General features: G+C 42.3%; 2 protein-coding genes across 2 annotated transcripts; both read right to left on the reverse strand.

Annotated features, from left to right (window-relative positions):
* Nucleotides 1-817: 817 nt before the first annotated feature.
* LOC114429061 (uncharacterized) lies at nucleotides 818-5,445 on the reverse strand. The gene is made up of 3 exons (XM_028397909.1): nucleotides 3,347-5,445; nucleotides 2,474-3,025; nucleotides 818-2,263 (listed from the first exon to the last, which is right to left on the reverse strand). The coding sequence occupies exons 1-3, from the start codon at nucleotides 5,333-5,335 to the stop codon at nucleotides 818-820; spliced, it is 3,987 nt and encodes a 1,328-aa protein (XP_028253710.1). The 5' UTR covers nucleotides 5,336-5,445.
* Nucleotides 5,446-6,993: 1,548 nt separating this feature from the next.
* Nucleotides 6,994-13,207, reverse strand: LOC114429001 (echinoderm microtubule-associated protein-like 1). The gene is made up of 7 exons (XM_028397830.1): nucleotides 13,048-13,207; nucleotides 9,902-10,090; nucleotides 9,110-9,239; nucleotides 8,258-8,359; nucleotides 7,713-7,741; nucleotides 7,523-7,549; nucleotides 6,994-7,259 (listed from the first exon to the last, which is right to left on the reverse strand). The coding sequence occupies exons 1-7, from the start codon at nucleotides 13,205-13,207 to the stop codon at nucleotides 6,994-6,996; spliced, it is 903 nt and encodes a 300-aa protein (XP_028253631.1).
* Nucleotides 13,208-19,548: the final 6,341 nt, after the last annotated feature.

Here is a 19,548-nt window from a genome sequence, read left to right on the forward strand (position 1 = left end):
GACCGTGTAGCGGCTTGACTTTCCAAGTAGAAGGCTTGAGACATTGGTGGAAGTTAAGTCTAATAAGATATTTATTTCGGCATGTACGGTACAACATCAATCAATTGACCCACATGCTGGGACCCACAGGCAGCATGTGGTCCCAACAGCACACAAAGAAACCCTCATGAATACAAAATGGCCGCCTTAAATAGTTGACACCACACCTGGAGTCCTCTCCCATTCCCAGATGGGTGATCTCATTCTCCTTCCATTTTACCTTCACCCCACCATACCTTACCCCAAACACAAAGCAATATATATTTACAATACATAAATGGAATTATTTTTATTAGTTTAAAAGCTAGTTTAAAACTCATCACTGTAATTGTCCCTCAATCAAACACTACAATCCCCCTGCACCTATTTCCTCAATGGACTGGCCCGGAACTATAAATAGCTGCCTGTTCCAAGAGGGACTCTTTTGACCGTCACCCCTGGCCACAACAAAAGGTAAGAGCTCACACATTAGCACTTAAACAATCATTAAAACACACAATCCAATCATTGTACTGCTAATTTAACAATCTATTTCTTTGTGTTTTGCAGATAATGCTTCCACCCAAATCCCACCAGCAAACACTAAACAACAATAAACAAGTACTCTATGTTGCTGTGTGCTGTGATTTTATTTTATCACTCATCCCACTGCCACAAACAAAAACCATACTCCCTACAAGGGTTAAAGGTGAACCAAAGAGGAATAACTGCTAACAAACACTGATAACAGTAATGAAGAGGCCCTTCATTACATTTCCTCCCCCCTCTCCTGAGCCCTTTACATCTCATGAATTCGAGACAGGCAGTCAGCCACAGTGTTCGTGTTCCCTGCTCTGTACCGGACTGTGAAGTTATATGGCTGCAGAGCCAGATACCATCCAGCAATACGCATGTTGGCATCCTTCATCCGATGCAACCACTGAAGAGCCCGATGATCAGTCTCCAGGTAAAAGTGACGTCCGAGAAGGTAATATCTAAGGGCATCGATGGCCCACTTCATCGCCAGACACTCCTTCTCCACAGTTGAATACCTGGTCTCTCTGTCCAGAAGTTTACGACTCAGGAACACAACTGGTTTCATTTCTCCATCACATTCCTGCAACAACACTCCTCCAAGACCCACTCCTGATGCATCTGTTTGAAGAGTAAAAGGTTTATCAAAGTCAGGGCACTGCAGCACTGAATCTGTGCAAATGCAGCCTTTGAGATCCTGAAAAGCTCTCTCACACTCCTCATTCCACTGCACTTTGTTGGGTGCTGAGGCCCTGGTGAGATTGGTAAACACAACTGAATGCTCTGCAAAATGAGGTATAAATTTCCTGTACCAACCCACCAAGCCCAGAAAACTCTTCACCTTCTTCTTGGTGGTAGGGGCTGGGAAATTCTGGATGGCCTCCACCTTCCCTACTTGAGGTTTAATCCTGCCAAAACCAATGACATAGCCCAAATATTCAACCTCTTTCTTGGCAATTGCACATTTCTGAGGATTGATGGTCAGCCCTGCAACTCGAATACATTGCAGGACTTGATGCAGATGTGACATATGTTCTTCCCAGGACTGGCTGAAAATGACCACATCATCCAGATAGGCAGCCGAAAATTCAGACACATCCCTCAGGACCAGGTTCATCAGTCTCTGAAATGTAGCTGGCGCTCCCTGGAGGCCAAAAGGCATGACTTTAAACTGGTACATACCAAATGGAGTCTTAAAAGCTGTCAACCTCTGAGCTTCAGGGGCCAGTGCCACCTGCCAGTAACCTTTACTCAGGTCCAGGGTGGTGATGTACTTGGCTCTTCCAACTCTCTCCACCAGGTCGTCGATTCTGGGCATGGGATATGGATCAACTTGAGAAACAGAATTCAAGTACCGAAAGTCAATACAAAATCTCAATGAGCCATCCTTTTTAGGCACCAGAACAACAGGACTACACCATTCACTGCTAGATGCCTCAATTATGCCAAGCTCCAACATTAGTTTGGTTTCTTCCTGCAACACAGTGACCAACCGCTCAGGAATCCTGTAGCTCTTCTGCCGGGCTGGAGCCTCCTGCTTGAGCCTGATTGTGTGCTGGACCAGGTTGGTAAAACCTGGTGTCTCTTTAAAAAGTTCTCGGTCCAGAAGAGGGCGCACATCCTCCTGCTGAGAAACTGACAAATGAGACAGATCCAAAGGGCTGGCCTCCCCTCTGCTCACAGGAAAGAACTTCTCGTCCACCTCCTCATCCTGAACTGAACAAATAAACAGGTGAGGGTGCACTGGTTCCTGTTGAACCAGGAATTCCTTCAACAAATTCACATGAAATATTTGACGTTTCTTGACTCTCTCTGGCATATACAGTTCATAAGTGACCTTACTGACCCGTCGAGTGATCTCATAAGGTCCATGCCATTTTGTCAGCAACTTGCTGTCAGAGGTAGGGAGCAGCAACAGTACCTTTTGACCTGGTTCAAACCCCCTTTCTCTTGCTTTTTGATCATACCACTTCTTCTGGTTCTGCTGGGCCACCTTCATAGTCTCCTGAGCCAATGCTGACATTCCCTCCAATCTCTCTCTCATCTTGACCACATATGACACAACATTTTCTCTGGTTGATGCCGGACTCTCCCAGTAGTCTCTTAGCAGATCTAGTGGTCCTCTCACCTGTCGTCCATATAACAGTTCAAACGGTGAGAATCCTGTTGAAGCCTGTGGCACTTCCCGGTAGGCGAAGAGCAGGTACGGCAGCCACTGGTCCCAGTCACCTCCTGTGCTGGAAACAAACTTGCGAAGCATGTTTTTCAGAGTCTGATTATATCTCTCAACAAGCCCGTCCGTTTGGGGGTGATAAGGGGTGGTCTTAATACCCTTCACTCCTAGTAACTGATACACCTGCTGTAACAACTTGGATGTAAAGTTTGTGCCACAGTCTGTCAGAACCTCCTTGGGAATGCCTACCCTAGAGAACAGTTGTACCAGACAATTTGCCACATTCCTAGCTTTTACTGTCTTAAGGGGAAAGGCTTCAGGATAGCGAGTTGCATAGTCACAAATGACCAAGATGTATTTGTTGCCAGAGGAACTCCTCTCTAGCGGTCCAACTATATCCATGCCTATTCTTTCAAATGGTGTTTCAATAATCGGCAATGGCTGTAACTGGGCACGTACAACTTTTCTACTGGAGGTAAGTTGGCATTTTTCACATGACCTACAAAACTGAAAAAGCTGACTATACATTCCTGGCCAGACAAAACGACTGGCAATTCTACATAAGGTTTTGTGAAATGCCATGTGTCCTGCCCATGGAATTGAATGTCCTAACTCCATTACTCTCTGTCTGAACTGCTGTGGCAACACTAAGGCCTCAACATTGCCTTTACACTGGTAGAGAATACCCCCTTTTACACTATAGGTGGCATCTTCTAAACAGCCTGGGTTGCCCTGTTTAACCCCCTCAACTTCAGTGACTTTCTGAAACCACGGCTGTAAAGTAGGGTCTTGCTTCTGCAATGTACCAACATCTGCTGGAAGATCTACATCTAGTGGTTGACTTGGCTTAGAAATGTCCTCTATACCCTTTTCATATGTGCCGCTCCATTTTTCTCTTCTTCTCTGTGCTTTTGACTTGGGGACCCGAAGTTTCCGTGTCTCTATCTCCTCCCCACAAAATGGCAGCTCCCTAAACAAATCTTCAGAAGCCTGCGCCCTAGTGGTTACCATAACACATGGGTTAGCTGTAGCTGTGTTTGTGTGTAACATTACCGGACCAGCTGCACAAGCAGATCCCATGCCCTCATATTCCAAGCTTCCTAGTTTCTCACTAGTCCCTAACCTTAGCTGGATAGGTTTATCATTGTCTATCTGCTGCAACAAATCCAAAAGAATGGGAACATCATTACCCAAAATGACCGCATATGGCAGTTTTGGAGCTAAAGCTACTGGCAAAAGGAAAGTCTGCCCCCCTGCCGTCAAATAGACATCAGCTGTCGGATACAAATGCTCATCCCCATGTACACAACCTATCTTGGTCTTCTCATCACTCCACTTATTCCTTGGCACTAGTGTGGACAGTACCATTGTTTGAAACCCCCCTGAGTCTAAAAGAGCCATTTCTTGCTGACCATTCACAAGAACTGGTGTGGTGTGAGCTATCTTTTTGACTGCTGGCAGTGTAGCCGGCCTTGGGACTGAACAAAAGAGGGACGGCTTAGTTTGGTTTGTAAGAGGACAAACATACTGAGTATGACCTACACCATTACACAGGTAACATCTTAACTCCTGCTTGGAGGCTTTAAAAGGAGTACTTTTAGCAGCCATTGGCTTATTGTTACTACTTGATGTAAACTGCCTCCCACCAGAAAAAACCCTAGCCTGTGTCTGACCATAGCCCCGATCACCCCCATTGGACTTACTCTTCTGGGCAAAGCTGTTGTCTCGACCAAAGGTGGTGTGTCTAGTTCCTCTTCTGGCAGCAGTGAAAACTTCAGCCAGCTCAGCTGCTTTCTCTGCAGTGTGAGGGTCATGTTCCCGGATCCAAACCTCCAACTCGGGATGCATCATCCTGAGGAACTGTTCCAGAATCATCTTCTCTGACAGCTCTTTCACTGTAGATTTCTCTGGCTTGACCCACTTAGAGAACAAGTCCTTTAGGCGAACATACAGCTCCCGAGGGGTCTCTCCTTGAAGAATTTCCAGGGAACGAAATCTTCGGCGGTAAGTCTCTGCTGTAATTTCATATTTTGCCAATATTGCTGCTTTCACTCTTTCATAATCTTCAGAATCTGCCATGTCCATGAGTACATAAGCACTACGTGCTTTACCTGTCAGCAGAGGGACCAAACGAACAGCCCACTCATCTCTTGGCCACCGACAAACTTGGGCCATTCTTTCAAATGTTGTTAAAAAATGTTCAATATCGTCCTCAGGAGAAAGCGGAAGCAGCTTTGGTTCTCTGCGAGCCGTTGTTTCTCTCTCAGGTCTGATGTTCATCTGGCTTGGCCCCTCGCCTGGTTCCTCCGTTTCACCATCTTCATCCACCATTCCCTCACGTGTGTAGTCTTCTTTCATTTCACGCAACTCCATTTGCATCTGATGGAACTGCTGCTGCATACTCTTCCATCTTTGTTCTTGGCGGGAAAAGTCCTTCTCCATCTGTTGGTCTCGCGCTGCTTGAGACCGAACAAGAGATTTAACCATGCCTGCCAGCTCGTCCAACTTTTCACCTTGGGTGGCCGACGCCATGGCCCCCTGCTCAGTGGGTGCACCTTTGCCCTCACTTTGTTCTTCTTGTTGGTCATTCTTTTTTCCACCTCTTGTCATTTTCCTCCTGATTATGTAGGCCCCAGCTTCTGACACCACTTGTTAGGATGACCGTGTAGCGGCTTGACTTTCCAAGTAGAAGGCTTGAGACATTGGTGGAAGTTAAGTCTAATAAGATATTTATTTCGGCATGTACGGTACAACATCAATCAATTGACCCACATGCTGGGACCCACAGGCAGCATGTGGTCCCAACAGCACACAAAGAAACCCTCATGAATACAAAATGGCCGCCTTAAATAGTTGACACCACACCTGGAGTCCTCTCCCATTCCCAGATGGGTGATCTCATTCTCCTTCCATTTTACCTTCACCCCACCATACACCTTACCCCAAACACAAAGCAATATATATTTACAATACATAAATGGAATTATTTTTATTAGTTTAAAAGCTAGTTTAAAACTCATCACTGTAATTGTCCCTCAATCAAACACTACAATCCCCCTGCACCTATTTCCTCAATGGACTGGCCCGGAACTATAAATAGCTGCCTGTTCCAAGAGGGACTCTTTTGACCGTCACCCCTGGCCACAACAAAAGGTAAGAGCTCACACATTAGCACTTAAACAATCATTAAAACACACAATCCAATCATTGTACTGCTAATTTAACAATCTATTTCTTTGTGTTTTGCAGATAATGCTTCCACCCAAATCCCACCAGCAAACACTAAACAACAATAAACAAGTACTCTATGTTGCTGTGTGCTGTGATTTTATTTTATCACTCATCCCACTGCCACAAACAAAAACCATACTCCCTACAAGGGTTAAAGGTGAACCAAAGAGGAATAACTGCTAACAAACACTGATAACAGTAATGAAGAGGCCCTTCATTACAGTCTTTAAAAGTTAACTCTTCACGGCAGGAGGTTGAAGCAGTTGGCCCGGGTGCAGCTCTGGTATCCTCCTTAAATATTCACTTTAATGTATTTATCTATCTGGAAAGGTCACAGCACATCATCGGTGTGTTCAGTGGACATTTCTTCATTGTTGTTGCTCATCACAGTAGTGCTTCATCTTCACATTAAGGTAGCTGCTTTTCCTGCTCTCCATGTGGCTGATTGAATTTAACCATGCCAGGAAAATGCAGATGATTCTCTGCTTGAATATCAGGTACTACACACACACACACACACACACACATTAGACAGGCATCCCATTTGTGCTCACATTTGTTTTTTTTATTGCTTCTTCAGAATTTGAAGGAATTTTTAGGAACATCGTTTATTTTGTCTACACAGGAATTCTAAAGTTTAAAACAGATGTGGAGACATCAAACACAGATTCTCTTGTGCGTCACACACTGGATGCTCACACACTTCTCACACAGAGTCCAGAACATTAACAGTGAACATTCAGGCAAACAGTATGTTCGTATCTGTGTGTGACAAATGGAGCTACAACTACGGTGCTAGAGCTAAAACTTTCAGACTACCCTTAAACATAAATAATGATCCCATAAAACTTCCTGGATTACTCACACTTGAAGTGAAGGTCTATGTTAGCATTTATGTGAAGTCTTACATCAAGACATTTGTTTGGATTTATTACACTCAATAAGAGGGAGAAAATGTAAAAAAAAAAATATCTGCAGTTTTCTTGTAAAACCTGTCTGGCTTTGTCAACCCTGCACTCTCTGCCTGCACTCCTGGCTCAGTAACAAATCTGGAAGTACTGGCTGGGCGACTTAAGCGGACTTTTGTAGCTGGATGTGTCCTGCTGTGTGCTCTGGCTGGTTGTGTTTTTCTGAAGGTTTAAGGTGAAGGATGGGGTTGTTTTTCTCATCTCCTGCTTGCTGCTAGTCTTCACCTGGGGGTGGTTAGGTGCGGCAACGTTGGCAGGCACCGCGGACGCCGACTTGGCAGCCTCAGAAGACCCAGTCTTTCTTGCGAGGGGGCTCAGATAGATCTGCATAGTCACTAAGTGAAGTGGTGAAATGAGTGGAGGGGGGCGAGAGAACAGGCAGAAGTGGGACGGGATGAAGGGTAGAGAGTGGATATTTGGAGAGGAAGTGGAGAAAAGACAAAAATGACGGGGGTGCAGGGGGTGATGGGAGGAGCAACACGTACATGTCATGGTGAGATGTGAAAATGAAGAATAAACACAAAATAACGACTCACACGCAGCTCTCTCAACTTCTCATAACAGAATGTCCAGCATTACTGTGAGGGATGAAGCCTACCTTTGCAGTGTGTCACACGTCTCACCCCTGCAACACGGCAACAGACACATTCATTTACATGTACAAAACATCACCAGTGTGTGTTTGTGTGTCACTTTCTTAAATCTTTCCATCATTTGCTCAGCAGCTGTGTCACATTCGTGATGTGAGTGCTGCCGGCTGGAGTCTGAAAAACAAAGTGATCTCTTACCTACACTGACTGGCGCCTCCTTGGGCTTGCTGCTGAAAAAAAAAGAATGAAAAAAAAAATAAACAGACAGAAACAGAAACAGTCAATCTGAAAAAGATTGCTGCAGAACAAAAAGGTGTCACACAGAGAGAACAGTTTCAGGTTGACTACACAGCTGCGTCCTCTGTGCTGTGTCTTTGAGATTCCGTTTCTCTGTGGTTTGAGGTGTTTTCACATAAACAGGAAGCTTGAGGCTGGAAATAATGTTAATAATTCAATTTATAAGTGGAACTGCAAACACACAGCTAACAGAGACCTGCTCGAAGTTGAATTTCATACACCTCCATGTTAAAATGCTTCACAGAAGAAGCAAACATGACAACAAGTGGGACCTATTACAGCCTAACAACCAGATCTGAAATTTGTTGACAAGAGCCTCACTTCTTCTCTCAGAGAGAGTTTAGCAGTACATCACATTATTTCTTTTCACCAGAGGAGACAATAATGACATTAATACAATGATAGAGAGTTGAGCTTTTTACCACTATAACACAGCAGCTTCTTACCTGTCCTGAGGTTTCTTACAGGTTGTGGCTGCAGATGTGGGTCGAGTTTTAGTGGCCTTACACGGACTGTCCTTCACACTTCCTGGTGGACTTTTTACACCACTGGAAAGATCCAAAAAAACAAAAACACATCATGGATGTTTTTTAAAGATAAACAAGAAACAACCGGAAGCATGAAGATAAAAAGCAATGATGGATAAATGATGAGATTAATTAGCAGTGATGACTGTGATGGTAATTCTCCTTCTTACTTCATCCTAATAAAGAGTGAGCAGCTTCAAGTGAATGGAGATTTACCTCTCTCTATGCAATTATATCATCACAGCCCAGATATAGCAGCAGCACATTAAAGTACCATAAAGAGACCCTATCACGCTCTCTGACTAACGCTGTCTAATGGCACTATCATTTGAAAGGTAATTGAGAGGAAGAGATCTGCAGAAAATGCTGCGCTGCTTTATTGCTTTGAATAAAAGGTGAGTGCTGAAATAATCACTGTGCGTCCATGTGCAGGGTTTCTTCTTAGATAATGGAGGGTGTCTGCTGATTGCGTTTGCACATTAGATAATGAGGAAGTGTAAGACTGAGGCTTTATTGTGAGATGTTTCATTCTTCATTGTCACACTGTACGCAGTAGCTGAGTGTGACCAGAGTGCGTTTCATCACAGGAATTTCAGACATGAGAGGAATGCTGCTGACATTTTTTTTTTTAAAAGTGTGGAACAGTTTTTATCTTCACCATTTACAATACTGTAAAGAGCATAAAATTCACATTAGCTAGTCAAACATAGAACATGATCAGCTCCTCAGCTTCCTGCAGACTGAGCAGCAGCAGCAGTGTGTGTGTGTTACCTTCGGGATGGTGTTGGGCTGTAGTTCCTGGCTGTGGAGCTAGAGGGCAGCGTGGTGCTCTTCTTCAGAGAAGCAGTGCTGGAGGTCATCATGGGCGGTCTGGAGGGCAGAGCCAGAGACACGGGCCTGGCTGTGGGAGGAGGAGTTTTTACAGTAATGATCTGGTGCTTCTCTGCACAAACACAGCTGTACTGGAATATGTTCTGTTTATTGATATCAAAATAATTAAGCTAGACATTTTTTTAAATAAATCAAAAGCCCTGAGAGGTTGAATAAGTACTCATATCTTTTAAATAAATATAAATACATGAGTAAATATACATACATATTTTAAAACCTTTAAACTAAAACTAGAGACTAAGTGTAGAAACACAAATAAATGAACAATGAATGAATAATGAATGATTTTTATAGATTTTTATAGATTTCTAATAAAATAACCACAGGAAATGGTCAAATCTGTCGACACAACAAAAGCCTAATGTAATATTTACAGTAATTTATGGCATCAGGATGCCAGTAATAGAGCAATGTTTCAGTATATTACTGAAGTTTATGTTTTCTAATATACCACACAAAGAAAGAAAGAAATATTACACACATCCAACAACACACTCACATTTTAATCCCATGACTGTAGAGATTTAAATCTATAGAGATCTAGAGAGATAAGTAGCTGAAGTGAACAACAGCAGCCAGTGTGATGCCACAAAGCCCAGCTGAGTGTGCACACCAGCTCAGCATGTGAACAGCTTTATGTGGACAAATGTTCATGTGCTGATCTTGACTCACCTTTGGCGCCCGATGGTCTCCTGCTTGCAGCAGCTGCCTGATGCTCCTCAGAAATGTTGAGTCTCTTGAGGACGTCGGCCAGAGCCATCTTCAACAGCTGGATTTCATCCTCCTGCATCTGCATCCTCTGTTCGAGATAGGTCAGGCGGTCAGCCACGTCCAGGCCGCTGGCTGCTGAGCTGCGATCATCTGTTGAGGGGAAGAAAAACAGTTTACACAGTCTGAAAGTGTAGAAGGTTAGATTATCTTGAGTTACATTAAAATCCTTTCATCAGATTACTAGCTTCAAATATTGCACGAGAAAAGAGGACATGAAGACCCGATTAACTGATGCTTCAGCCGGTGTTGCGTCACCCACCAGCTCTCAGAGGGAGAGGAAGACGATAAGAAAACATACGTATGTGCACTGTTGGTGCTTGTATACTAAACACAAGCTAATGAGGTCACAACACAGCTGGACACTGCAGATCACCCCCATTGTCATCTCACAGCAGTGAATAAACAAACACATCACAACACTCCTGCCACCAACACACAGGAAATCCTCTTCACTTCTTTTCTTCCCCCCTTGCAATCAGTCGCAGTTTAGAGGTGAGTACCATAGAAGCCACTGGATGCTGAGGAGTAGTTGGGGTGTCTCTGCAGCCTAGCTGGGCCTTCCTCCACCACTCCAGACGTCTTCCTCCTCTTCCTCTCCTCTTTCAAGCATATCCTTTCATTCCTCTTTCCTTCTCTGGCTCCAGTCAGATTGGATGGTTCTCCTTCCATCTGATTTTGATCCTCTGGCTGGTGTCCTCTAAGATCTCATCTCTTTTGCTCCACTTGTGTCACACACACACAGACACACAACCCCAGATGAGTCTTCCTGTTGTGTTGTCCGCCTCTGTTCACAGCATCCAGACAGTAATACAGTATGATGATGATGATGATGATGATGACGGAGCTGCTGTTTTGATCCTGTCACGTTTCCCTGGTGGTCGTCTGGTACGCTCTGTGATGCAGTGATGTGTATGACATGGCTTTAAGCTTAGGGTGTGTGTGTGTAAAGGTGGGGGTGGGGTTGATAATGCTTAAAAACTAAGCAGTCGTCCAATTCAGCCTAAATTGTCTGTGCACGTGTGTGTGCAGAGTACAATGTTAATCCCACAGATTGAGCTTCTTTGACCCCGCCCCCCACACATAAGCCTCATGTCACTGTATGAGAAAGGAACTGACTGAGAGAAAACCGCAGAAATAAACCTGAATGTGGCCTGTTGAAAATTTAAAACAAGCTAAAATCTTTTTTTTTTTCAGTAGTTTTTTTTTTTGCATGGATCAGTTGTGTAATCTGGGACCATTTGTGTATATTTACAAAAACACAATCACAAACCAGGACTACGTGTAGCCTGGAAAGTAATTGTCTGGTTGACAAGGGGTGGGTGGAGCCTTTCAGCAAATAACATTACACAACATCATAGCTCACAACTGACCTGTTAAAAGTAATTTAAAACAATACATGTTTAATAACACGTGTAATAAATGTTAAAAAAATGAAAAAAAGCAGATAAGCAGCTAGAGATAAATAATTTAATAGTACACTTAAACTAAACAATGCTAAATACCTAAAAGCTAAATGAAAAGTAGCAGCACTGTTTATTAAAACTTTAAATGTAACAAAAGATAAACATTTGAACTAATGTGATTTGTTTAAAATTTACTGTACAATATCGACTAAAAGTTATGAATAAAGAAATAAACAGACAATTGCTGGCTCGAGAGACCTAATAGATATAAATAATAATAATAATGGAGACAAATAAAATAAATAAATAACAAATAAAGGTACCATTGGCCAGTTTAGTATAAGTGTCGACTAGAATAAAGGCTTTAAATGGCTAAAAGTAATACATAAATAGCAAATAAATACAACAAAAAATAAAAAATAAATATATTTTATACATTTTTACAAAAAGTAAAATGTATAAAATACTTAGCTGTAAATGGTTTCATTAAACACAAAAAGCATTTGTAACTAATTCAGCTCAAAGAGCCATAAAAACACTGAAGTATAGTGGAAGTATAGTACATGAGCTCAGCAGAAGGAACGACCAGGCTGAGCTCATGTTATCGTCCTCAGCCCTCACAGCCATGATCTGCTGTGAGCAGACTCTCAGTGTAATCATTGAAGCTTGCAGCCAGCAGTAATCTGGAGAGTTGTGATTCTGTGTAGGCCTGTGATGATCTTGTGTTTCTCTTCTTGTCCTGGCCATGACATCATCCTCGTGCCACCTCCACACACCCCATATGGGATTGGGATTAGAATAGCACATAATCCCAGTGCTGTAAAAGGGAATTAGCAACCCCAAAGCTCGGTCTCTGCGGTAACTTGGCTGTACAAAGAACAGACAGGTTCCCTGGATGCATGTTTATGCAAATGTTAACACATATACAAACACATGCATTACAGCTGTGTTTCTCACACACACACTGCCAAGACAGCACTCTCAAAATCCATGCAGCTATTTTACCTTTTAGAAAATGAAAGGCAGCACAGAGAGCTAGTCGAGTGTTTTAATCTCGGCTCACAGATGGTGTTTCCTGAATGAAGGAACGGCATCTGTCTGCTCATATCAGCCCTGACACACACAGGCCACGTGTACACAAGCTATCCTTCATACATTAGTCCACTGATACAAATATCCCTGAGGGGACAGCGCATCTCCCAAAATCTTCTCAGCTGAGACAACAGGCAATCAATAAAGTAATGCATGGGAGAAATGATTTTCAACCAAGTGCAAAATATGGTCAAAAGTTGTCATTAGAGGGTTTTAATTGCTTTCCACAGAGAAAAGGAGGTCATTTAATGTTCCAGCAGGCACACCTGTTGTCTTCTTTAGAAACATTTGCATGTTTTTTGACGTATTCTTTGAATTGTCTTCTCGCCTATAGGACTCCCCTAAGCTCTGTTCCTGATTGCAAGTAGACACTTCATTATAAATCACACTGAAGGATCTTATTTTGTTTTTGTCACATTGACTCCAGTAGATTACAGTAGAGATAGAAATTGGAGAGTGGGGGAAAAAACAATGAATGCATGAAAAGCAAAGAGGTTGTAGTATTTTTGGTGAATTGAGCCTTTTTTAGCTCTATAATTTAGTTGAATCTACCTGTCATGAAGTCGGTGTCCGGTGCCAGAAGAGAGTCACTGTGGTAGCTCTCCTTCATAGAAGGCCTCCTCAGCAGGCTGTGGGCCATCTCCTCCATCCCAACACCGTGGTCCACCAGCTCCTCCATGTGTGCGTCCCGCTCCGCTGTGCCAGCTGCCATGGATCCGACAGCGTGTGTCGGCGTGATCCTGTGCGCTCTCACTGAGTCTAGTAAACTTTACTGCTGAGCTAATTCACCTTTTCCTCATCCACTAGTGGCCACCGCCTCTTGCTTTCCCTCCTCCCTCTCTCTCCCTCTACCTCTTGTCTGCTGTCCTGTGTGGAGTGTGCGGAGTGTGTGCTGCTGGGACAGGGTGATGATGTCACTCAGAGGACAGATTAAGGAGCTGGTAAGCCATCTGAATCTCAAGGGAGGACATGAGTGTGACAGTAGGAGTCTCTCTGTTTAATGTGTGTAAACAAGGGTCAACGAGGCCTCACACACACAACACCTGAATTCCTGTCTGCACACAGCGACTGCTTCACAGAGGAGAAGATGCTACCTGTGTGCGGAGGAGGAAAAATAAACACACAGCAGACCGTGCAATTTGCTGCTGCAATCAAAGTTGCAGACACTCACACATTTGCACTCCCCAAAAGAGCTTACATCAGCCCACCATCCGGTGTGGCCAGCCCTGGTGTACTGTAAGGATGATGAGATTCAGAGATTAGGGAGCACAACTTGATTAATTACAGTCATCAAGAGGACAATAAGCCGGACGTGGTAATTAGAGAAAGAAACAGGGAGCAGATGAAAAGCTAGTTAGGCGATTGTGTCGGGGTCTCCCCCAGTGTAAGCTGGCTTTTTGTCCATTTTGCATTTGCTGGATTGATTCTTTCTCGAGCAGATGCTTCCATTTTGCTGATCTGTCAAAGCCTTCTAGCCTCATAAAGAAAGTCCTCCATTCCAAAAAGATGTTTTTAAGTTGCTTAGCACACATTTATTTTCCTAATCTTTTATATTCAGATTAAAGACAACAATTATTTTCATTTTTCCTGTTATGTCTGTGGAAGAAAATACAGTATGACTGAAGAAAAGTATTTAAGGTACTTATAGTATTACAATAGACAGTATTGTCATGGAGCACTGAAAGTGTCCATATCTACTCCTGATGTTATAACGTTAATTATCTGATAGGATTAATAAAGCACGTTTGAGTGTATCAACCTGCCTACTCTACTCTCTCTCTACTGAGAGAGCACCAGGGGTGGATAGGCTACTGCTACTTAAATTAAATATGGGATTAGCTGCAGTAAGAGCAGTGGAGGTAAAAATAAAAGTACAATGTAAGCCATTAAAAGACCGGAGTTAATGAGATGAGCAGTACATGTGGATGTCGTCAGTTAAAGGTTTTTTCTTTTGAAATCCAGGTGGTGCATTGATTCCAGCACATTGAGGATGTGGACCGTTCATTCATCCACCACGATTGTTTGGTAATCTACTGTCCGACTGTCTAGGAGCTTTTGACAGGCTCCCTTTAGGTCAAAGTGTGCAGCTGGTTATGTTATCACGACACAGTAATCGTCTGCTCTGGCTGCAGTTATGCGTGTGTAACAGACACCATGTGATGAGGTGTGTGCTGCTGAACATTCCTAATGCACCGAGGCCTGAACAGGGATAAAGGCCAGAGGCTGATAATGACTGAGCTGGCAGCAGGCGTAGTCAGGGAGAGGGTTAAAACTTTTCCTCACGCTGTTTAAATTTTATTTAAATGAACACATCCTCATCCTGATCAGAAAGGTCAGAGGAGACATTGACCCTGACCCATAAATGGTATCCTACTACTGACCTCCTGTGGACATTTTACAGCACTACAGCTGACTTAAAGAGGAACTTTGGCCTTAAACAAAAATTTAAAGTGACCTCTCATTCTCCCCTGATGGCTGATATATATAAATGATGTTAAATCAACGTACAGATCTCTTTTGGTAGAACAGCAGCTGTAGAGTAAAAAAAAAAAAAAAAAAAATTCAAATAATGACCAACACGCACAGTTTTCACAAAGGACTTAAAATTTATAAATATTCTCTTAATGGAACATTAAATCAGTTGTGATGTTATATAATTTTTCCAAAAAAAATCTTCAGAGTGCATGACAAAGTGACAATAATCTGATACACACGTTGCTTCTCTACTTCAAAAATATCTAGACTTTTTACTGTATATACCCCACTTTTTTTCAAACCCCAAATATATCAAAATATATGTCAACAATAAGCATCAGTACAGACCACATAGAAAGCAGAATCTCATAGGTTGGCCAGGTGCTTTTGTTTTGAATTTGTGTGGTGTAACCACACTTCCTGTGTGTGGTTTCATTAAAGGTTATTCAGTGTTTGACCCACTGTAGAGGCCACGAGTGTGCAGAAACTCGCTTTTCCTCCTGAGTGCTGGCCTCAGCCTTGTTGTCATGGTAACAGAGGATGCAAATGCCTCCATGCAAGGCTGTTGGGAAATTAAGTAAAATAATAACATACAATCTAGTAGTCCATGCTTTTTTTGTTTTTTTTTGTTTTGTTTTAAAGCTGGCCAGCACTGTAAGGGGGAGGATGAGCTTTCTCCATCTGCTATTGCAGGAAGTTCAAAAACAGATCAGGGTGCATGGAGAGAAAGCTGCTGCTGAGCTCGAGACTTTTCTGCACACTTAGGATTCCTGCCCTCTAGGGGACAAACAGGTCAATGCACATCTGAGAGAAAGGCAACAGTGGCCAGCTGATCCGGACGGAGCCTGTTCATCTATAAATTTAATAATTCCCCACATTTTTTTCAGTCAGTGAACACATCTGTAGATTAACGACTTAAATAAAGGTCAGAGAAGATGATTAGGGTTAGCGGAGGGTAAACATACATTTAATTTCTCTGTGTCATCCAATGTAATAATCTATGTGTTGGTATATTTATGCAAACAACAAAATAAAGAAAAAAAAACACCTACACTTTTCAAGTGTAGGTGCATGCGAGCATGTGTTAAAAACTAGGGAGAATAAAAGGAGAATAAATATAATTCTCTAAAGAAAATAATAACATTCAAGAAGGTAATTTGCTTCCTAATAACTTCTACAGTTCCTCATTCCTCACACTGTGAACCCTTTAAAAGTCTCTCTCTTTTGTGTTTTTGTGCCTCCACAGTTTGTTACTGTAAATGGAGGGCTTTCGTCTGATTTCATCAGAGACTCGGTCACCATTTTGGTACCTATTTAAATCAAAATCTTCAAGACTGCAACGTCCATTTAGAGAAGGGAAAGGTGCTCTGAGCGGTGGGCCCAAAGGACATCCTGCCCCTTCTGTCCTGTCTCAGATGTTCTGTCTGCCCTAATAGGACAAATCAATAAAAGCTCAGGTGACCACGTTGCCAGGGCATTCTCTCAGATGGCACACTTAAGGTCGGTCAGGTTGGGCAGGAGAGCTCGAAGTCGCCACTTCCCACAAGTCTCAGAGGGAATCAAATCTGAGCCTGTGTTCGGGGTCGTACTTCTGCTCTCCTGTCACAGCTGGGGTGTGCTTTGGTCTGGTCCCCACCCCACGATGACAACATAACAATATCAACTAAAAAAAAACAAAAAAAAAACAACATTTACATCTCTGCCAACAATCGTCACTCATTTATTCTCTAAACTCTTTAAGTTACAAATGAACAGAAATTATTTCTATCCTGGAGCACAAACAAACAGGATCATGTTAATCAATTAGACACAGTATTTCCAAATAAGTTAAACTGAATTCTTAATATATTTTTTAATTGTTTACTCCATTTAAATATTTTTTTTAATCTTACTTTAAATATAATTATTACAGATCTTGCAAAAATACTACACTGTGCATTGGCTGTCTGCTTGTTTAAAGAGTGCCCGGTGCTTCCTGGATATGTACACGTCTTCAGAAACCGCCTGGAAGGGAGACTCTCACTGCCTGTTATCCACCTCATCAGGACCTTTCGAGTTTTTTTTCCTTTCAGGTCAATTAATGCAGTGATGATTTAAAACTAATCTGAAAGAAAAACTTAAAATAATAATGCATATTCTTTACTTGAAGTTCATTTTTTTTGTCCAAAAATAGTAAGTCTAAAAATATATTGCATATGCCATCTTAGGAAATCGACATAATAAAATATTCTTAATAAGGAGAAATTGTAAAGTAGGAGAATATATATTACCTCTTTGAAGAATCTGGGGATTATTAGAAATAAAAATAACTGATCAGGATTTCATTTTGTTTGAGGGTTTTTTTGTTTTTGTTTTTTTAGAATCCATGCTGTTCAAATAGAGAAAAAGTTCAAGATGGCTTCATTAGTGTGTCGAAAACTTTTATCCGTTGAGGGAAAAAAATGGCCGCTGGCCTTGAAGGATAGCAATCGGGTACTCTTTATGTTCTTAAAGGTACGCACATACACACACACACACACACACACTCCGACACTACTCGTTTTCTGAGTGACAGTAAAACACTTGCAGGTTAAAAGGCAATGGAAGAATGTGGCTTGAAATCCACCACAACTCTATTTAAAGTATCAAACAACGCACCACCCCCCCACCCACACCCCCGCTGCCCCCCTATCTACGCCCACCCCCCCCACCCCATCAATCCAAAGACACGTCCAACATGGTGCTACGTTTGTCCGCACAGCCAGTCAGGCCTCCATCCAGATGCCTAGTGTGGGTACATACACATATACATATATATATAAATATATATATAGGTATGAAAAGGTTGAATGGAATGACTCTAGATATATATATATATATATATATATATATATATATATATATATATATATATATATATATATATATATATATATATATATATATATTCAAAGGGATTCAACAGGCTGAGCATCAGGTATCATGATGAACACGCTGGCCGACTCCTCTACTGGTGAAATAATATAAATATACAGTTTGCACAGACGAAAGCAGCCATGACATCCTTACTGTGTCCTTCTAAAGGTACAGCACACATATACATGATATATATTACACCCCACACAAAACCCAGTAAGATATTACAAGCTGGAATTTGAACAAAAAAATCTGAATGCATTTATTGTAATTAAGGAATTGATTAGTGCAATATAACAAGGGACAGAAGTGCTGAGGAGGAGAAGAAGGAGGAGGAGGAGAAGAGGAAGAAGTGCGTGGGAGGAAAAAGAAATTCTGGCTTGCGTGACATCCTTTGGTTTATCTTGGCGGGGAAGGACAGAAGAGGAGGAGGAGGAGAAGAAAGAACAATCAGTCTGGTTTAAGAATTAGAAAAGTGTAGAACGGACATTTTGAAGCCGAGCAGCTTGACTGACGTCATGGAAACTGCACCGTATTTGTGACCAGCGTAGAGCTGCAGTGACTGGTTACCTGGCTTTAAGCTGGTTAGGAACAATTACAACCAAACACTGCTGTGTCTTTTGATGCTTTTCTGTCATATTTGTTAAGAAACAGCTGATCAAAACAGTTAAAGGTACAGTTTGGCTAAAAAAACTGATTTTTGGGGGGCTGGTTCGTTTATTTCTACCATAGTGGATTTTTAAATTGCTACAGAAACAATCCAACAACCAACCTGAGTGATGATCTGCTGGACAAGCCACACCAGTTCAGCAGTGGAGGACGCTATGAGCAATGTGAAGCAAAGGGACAATAAGAGGTCTGTGCTAGGCTAAAAACAAAAAACAAACCCTCCCTGGTTAGCTCTCCTGATAGCTCTCCTGTTAATCCTGCTCTCCAATGGGTGCTTAATAAGAGCTTCAGCCATCATCGTTTCATTCATAGATTACTATCCTTAGCTGGTTAGCGTTTCAGTGGATATCCACCACACAACACACAGACATCTTACAGCTTCCTACTTCCAACTACTTAAACCAAAAATGTTTTACAAATTATACCTTTGAAAATGATTTCATGTGGGGAATTATGAACCTTTAATAGGTTTATTTTACGGTCAGTATTTGCAGCCCTACTTCACAGCTATTAGTCAGTTGTGGGTTAATTTTGGGGACTACAGGAACATCTTTTCTACCACTTCCTACTTGCATGTGGTGAGACTAGCTGCCTGAAACTTTCCCTGCAAGTCATAAGGCAAGTCACAGGGAGCAGCAAAGGTATGATGAGATGATAGTTTGTTATATTTCCTGGGGCTGTAGAGCATTTTTACTATTTTTACTTTTGATTTTAAATCAAAATTTAGAGCCCTGACATTAGGTTGGGGAAGCTCTGAGCTCCAGAGCTGTTACTTAGGTCAGGACAGGTCTGTCTCACACACCCTCTTCAGGTAGAGCATTTTAGTTTGCTCAAGATGAAAACGTGTCTGTCGGTGTCAGGAGACAGGACGGACAGAGACAGAGGGTCCCAACGTCCTCTAAAGCTGCTTGTTTGGTTTGATTGCCTGAAAGCCTCCTAAAAAAACCATCACACACAGAGCCATGTTTAGCCATGTACCCTCACTAACAACACAACATCCTCTCTCTCATGACA

The sequence above is a fragment of the Parambassis ranga genome, chromosome 24, assembly GCF_900634625.1.
Source record: "Parambassis ranga chromosome 24, fParRan2.1, whole genome shotgun sequence".
In the NCBI taxonomy this organism is placed as follows: Eukaryota; Metazoa; Chordata; class Actinopteri; family Ambassidae; genus Parambassis; species Parambassis ranga.

Excerpts from the sequence above, each read along its gene's own strand:
- LOC114429061 (XM_028397909.1), bottom strand. The coding sequence starts at position 5,335 with ATGACAAGAGGTGGAAAAAAGAATGACCAACAAGAAGAACAAAGTGAG. Across the intron at positions 3,026-3,346 it reads CACAGCAGTTCAGACAGAGA|ACAGTAAAAGCTAGGAATGT; the intron begins GTAATGGAGTTA and ends TTTCCCCTTAAG. Across the intron at positions 2,264-2,473 it reads GGTTTGAACCAGGTCAAAAG|GATGAGGAGGTGGACGAGAA; the intron begins GTACTGTTGCTG and ends TGTTCAGTTCAG.
- LOC114429001 (XM_028397830.1), bottom strand. The coding sequence starts at position 13,207 with ATGGCAGCTGGCACAGCGGAGCGGGACGCACACATGGAGGAGCTGGTG. Across the intron at positions 7,742-8,257 it reads TGTAAGAAACCTCAGGACAG|CAAGCCCAAGGAGGCGCCAG; the intron begins GTAAGAAGCTGC and ends TTTTTTCAGCAG. Across the intron at positions 7,260-7,522 it reads ACGTGTGACACACTGCAAAG|TGACTATGCAGATCTATCTG; the intron begins GTAGGCTTCATC and ends CACTTCACTTAG.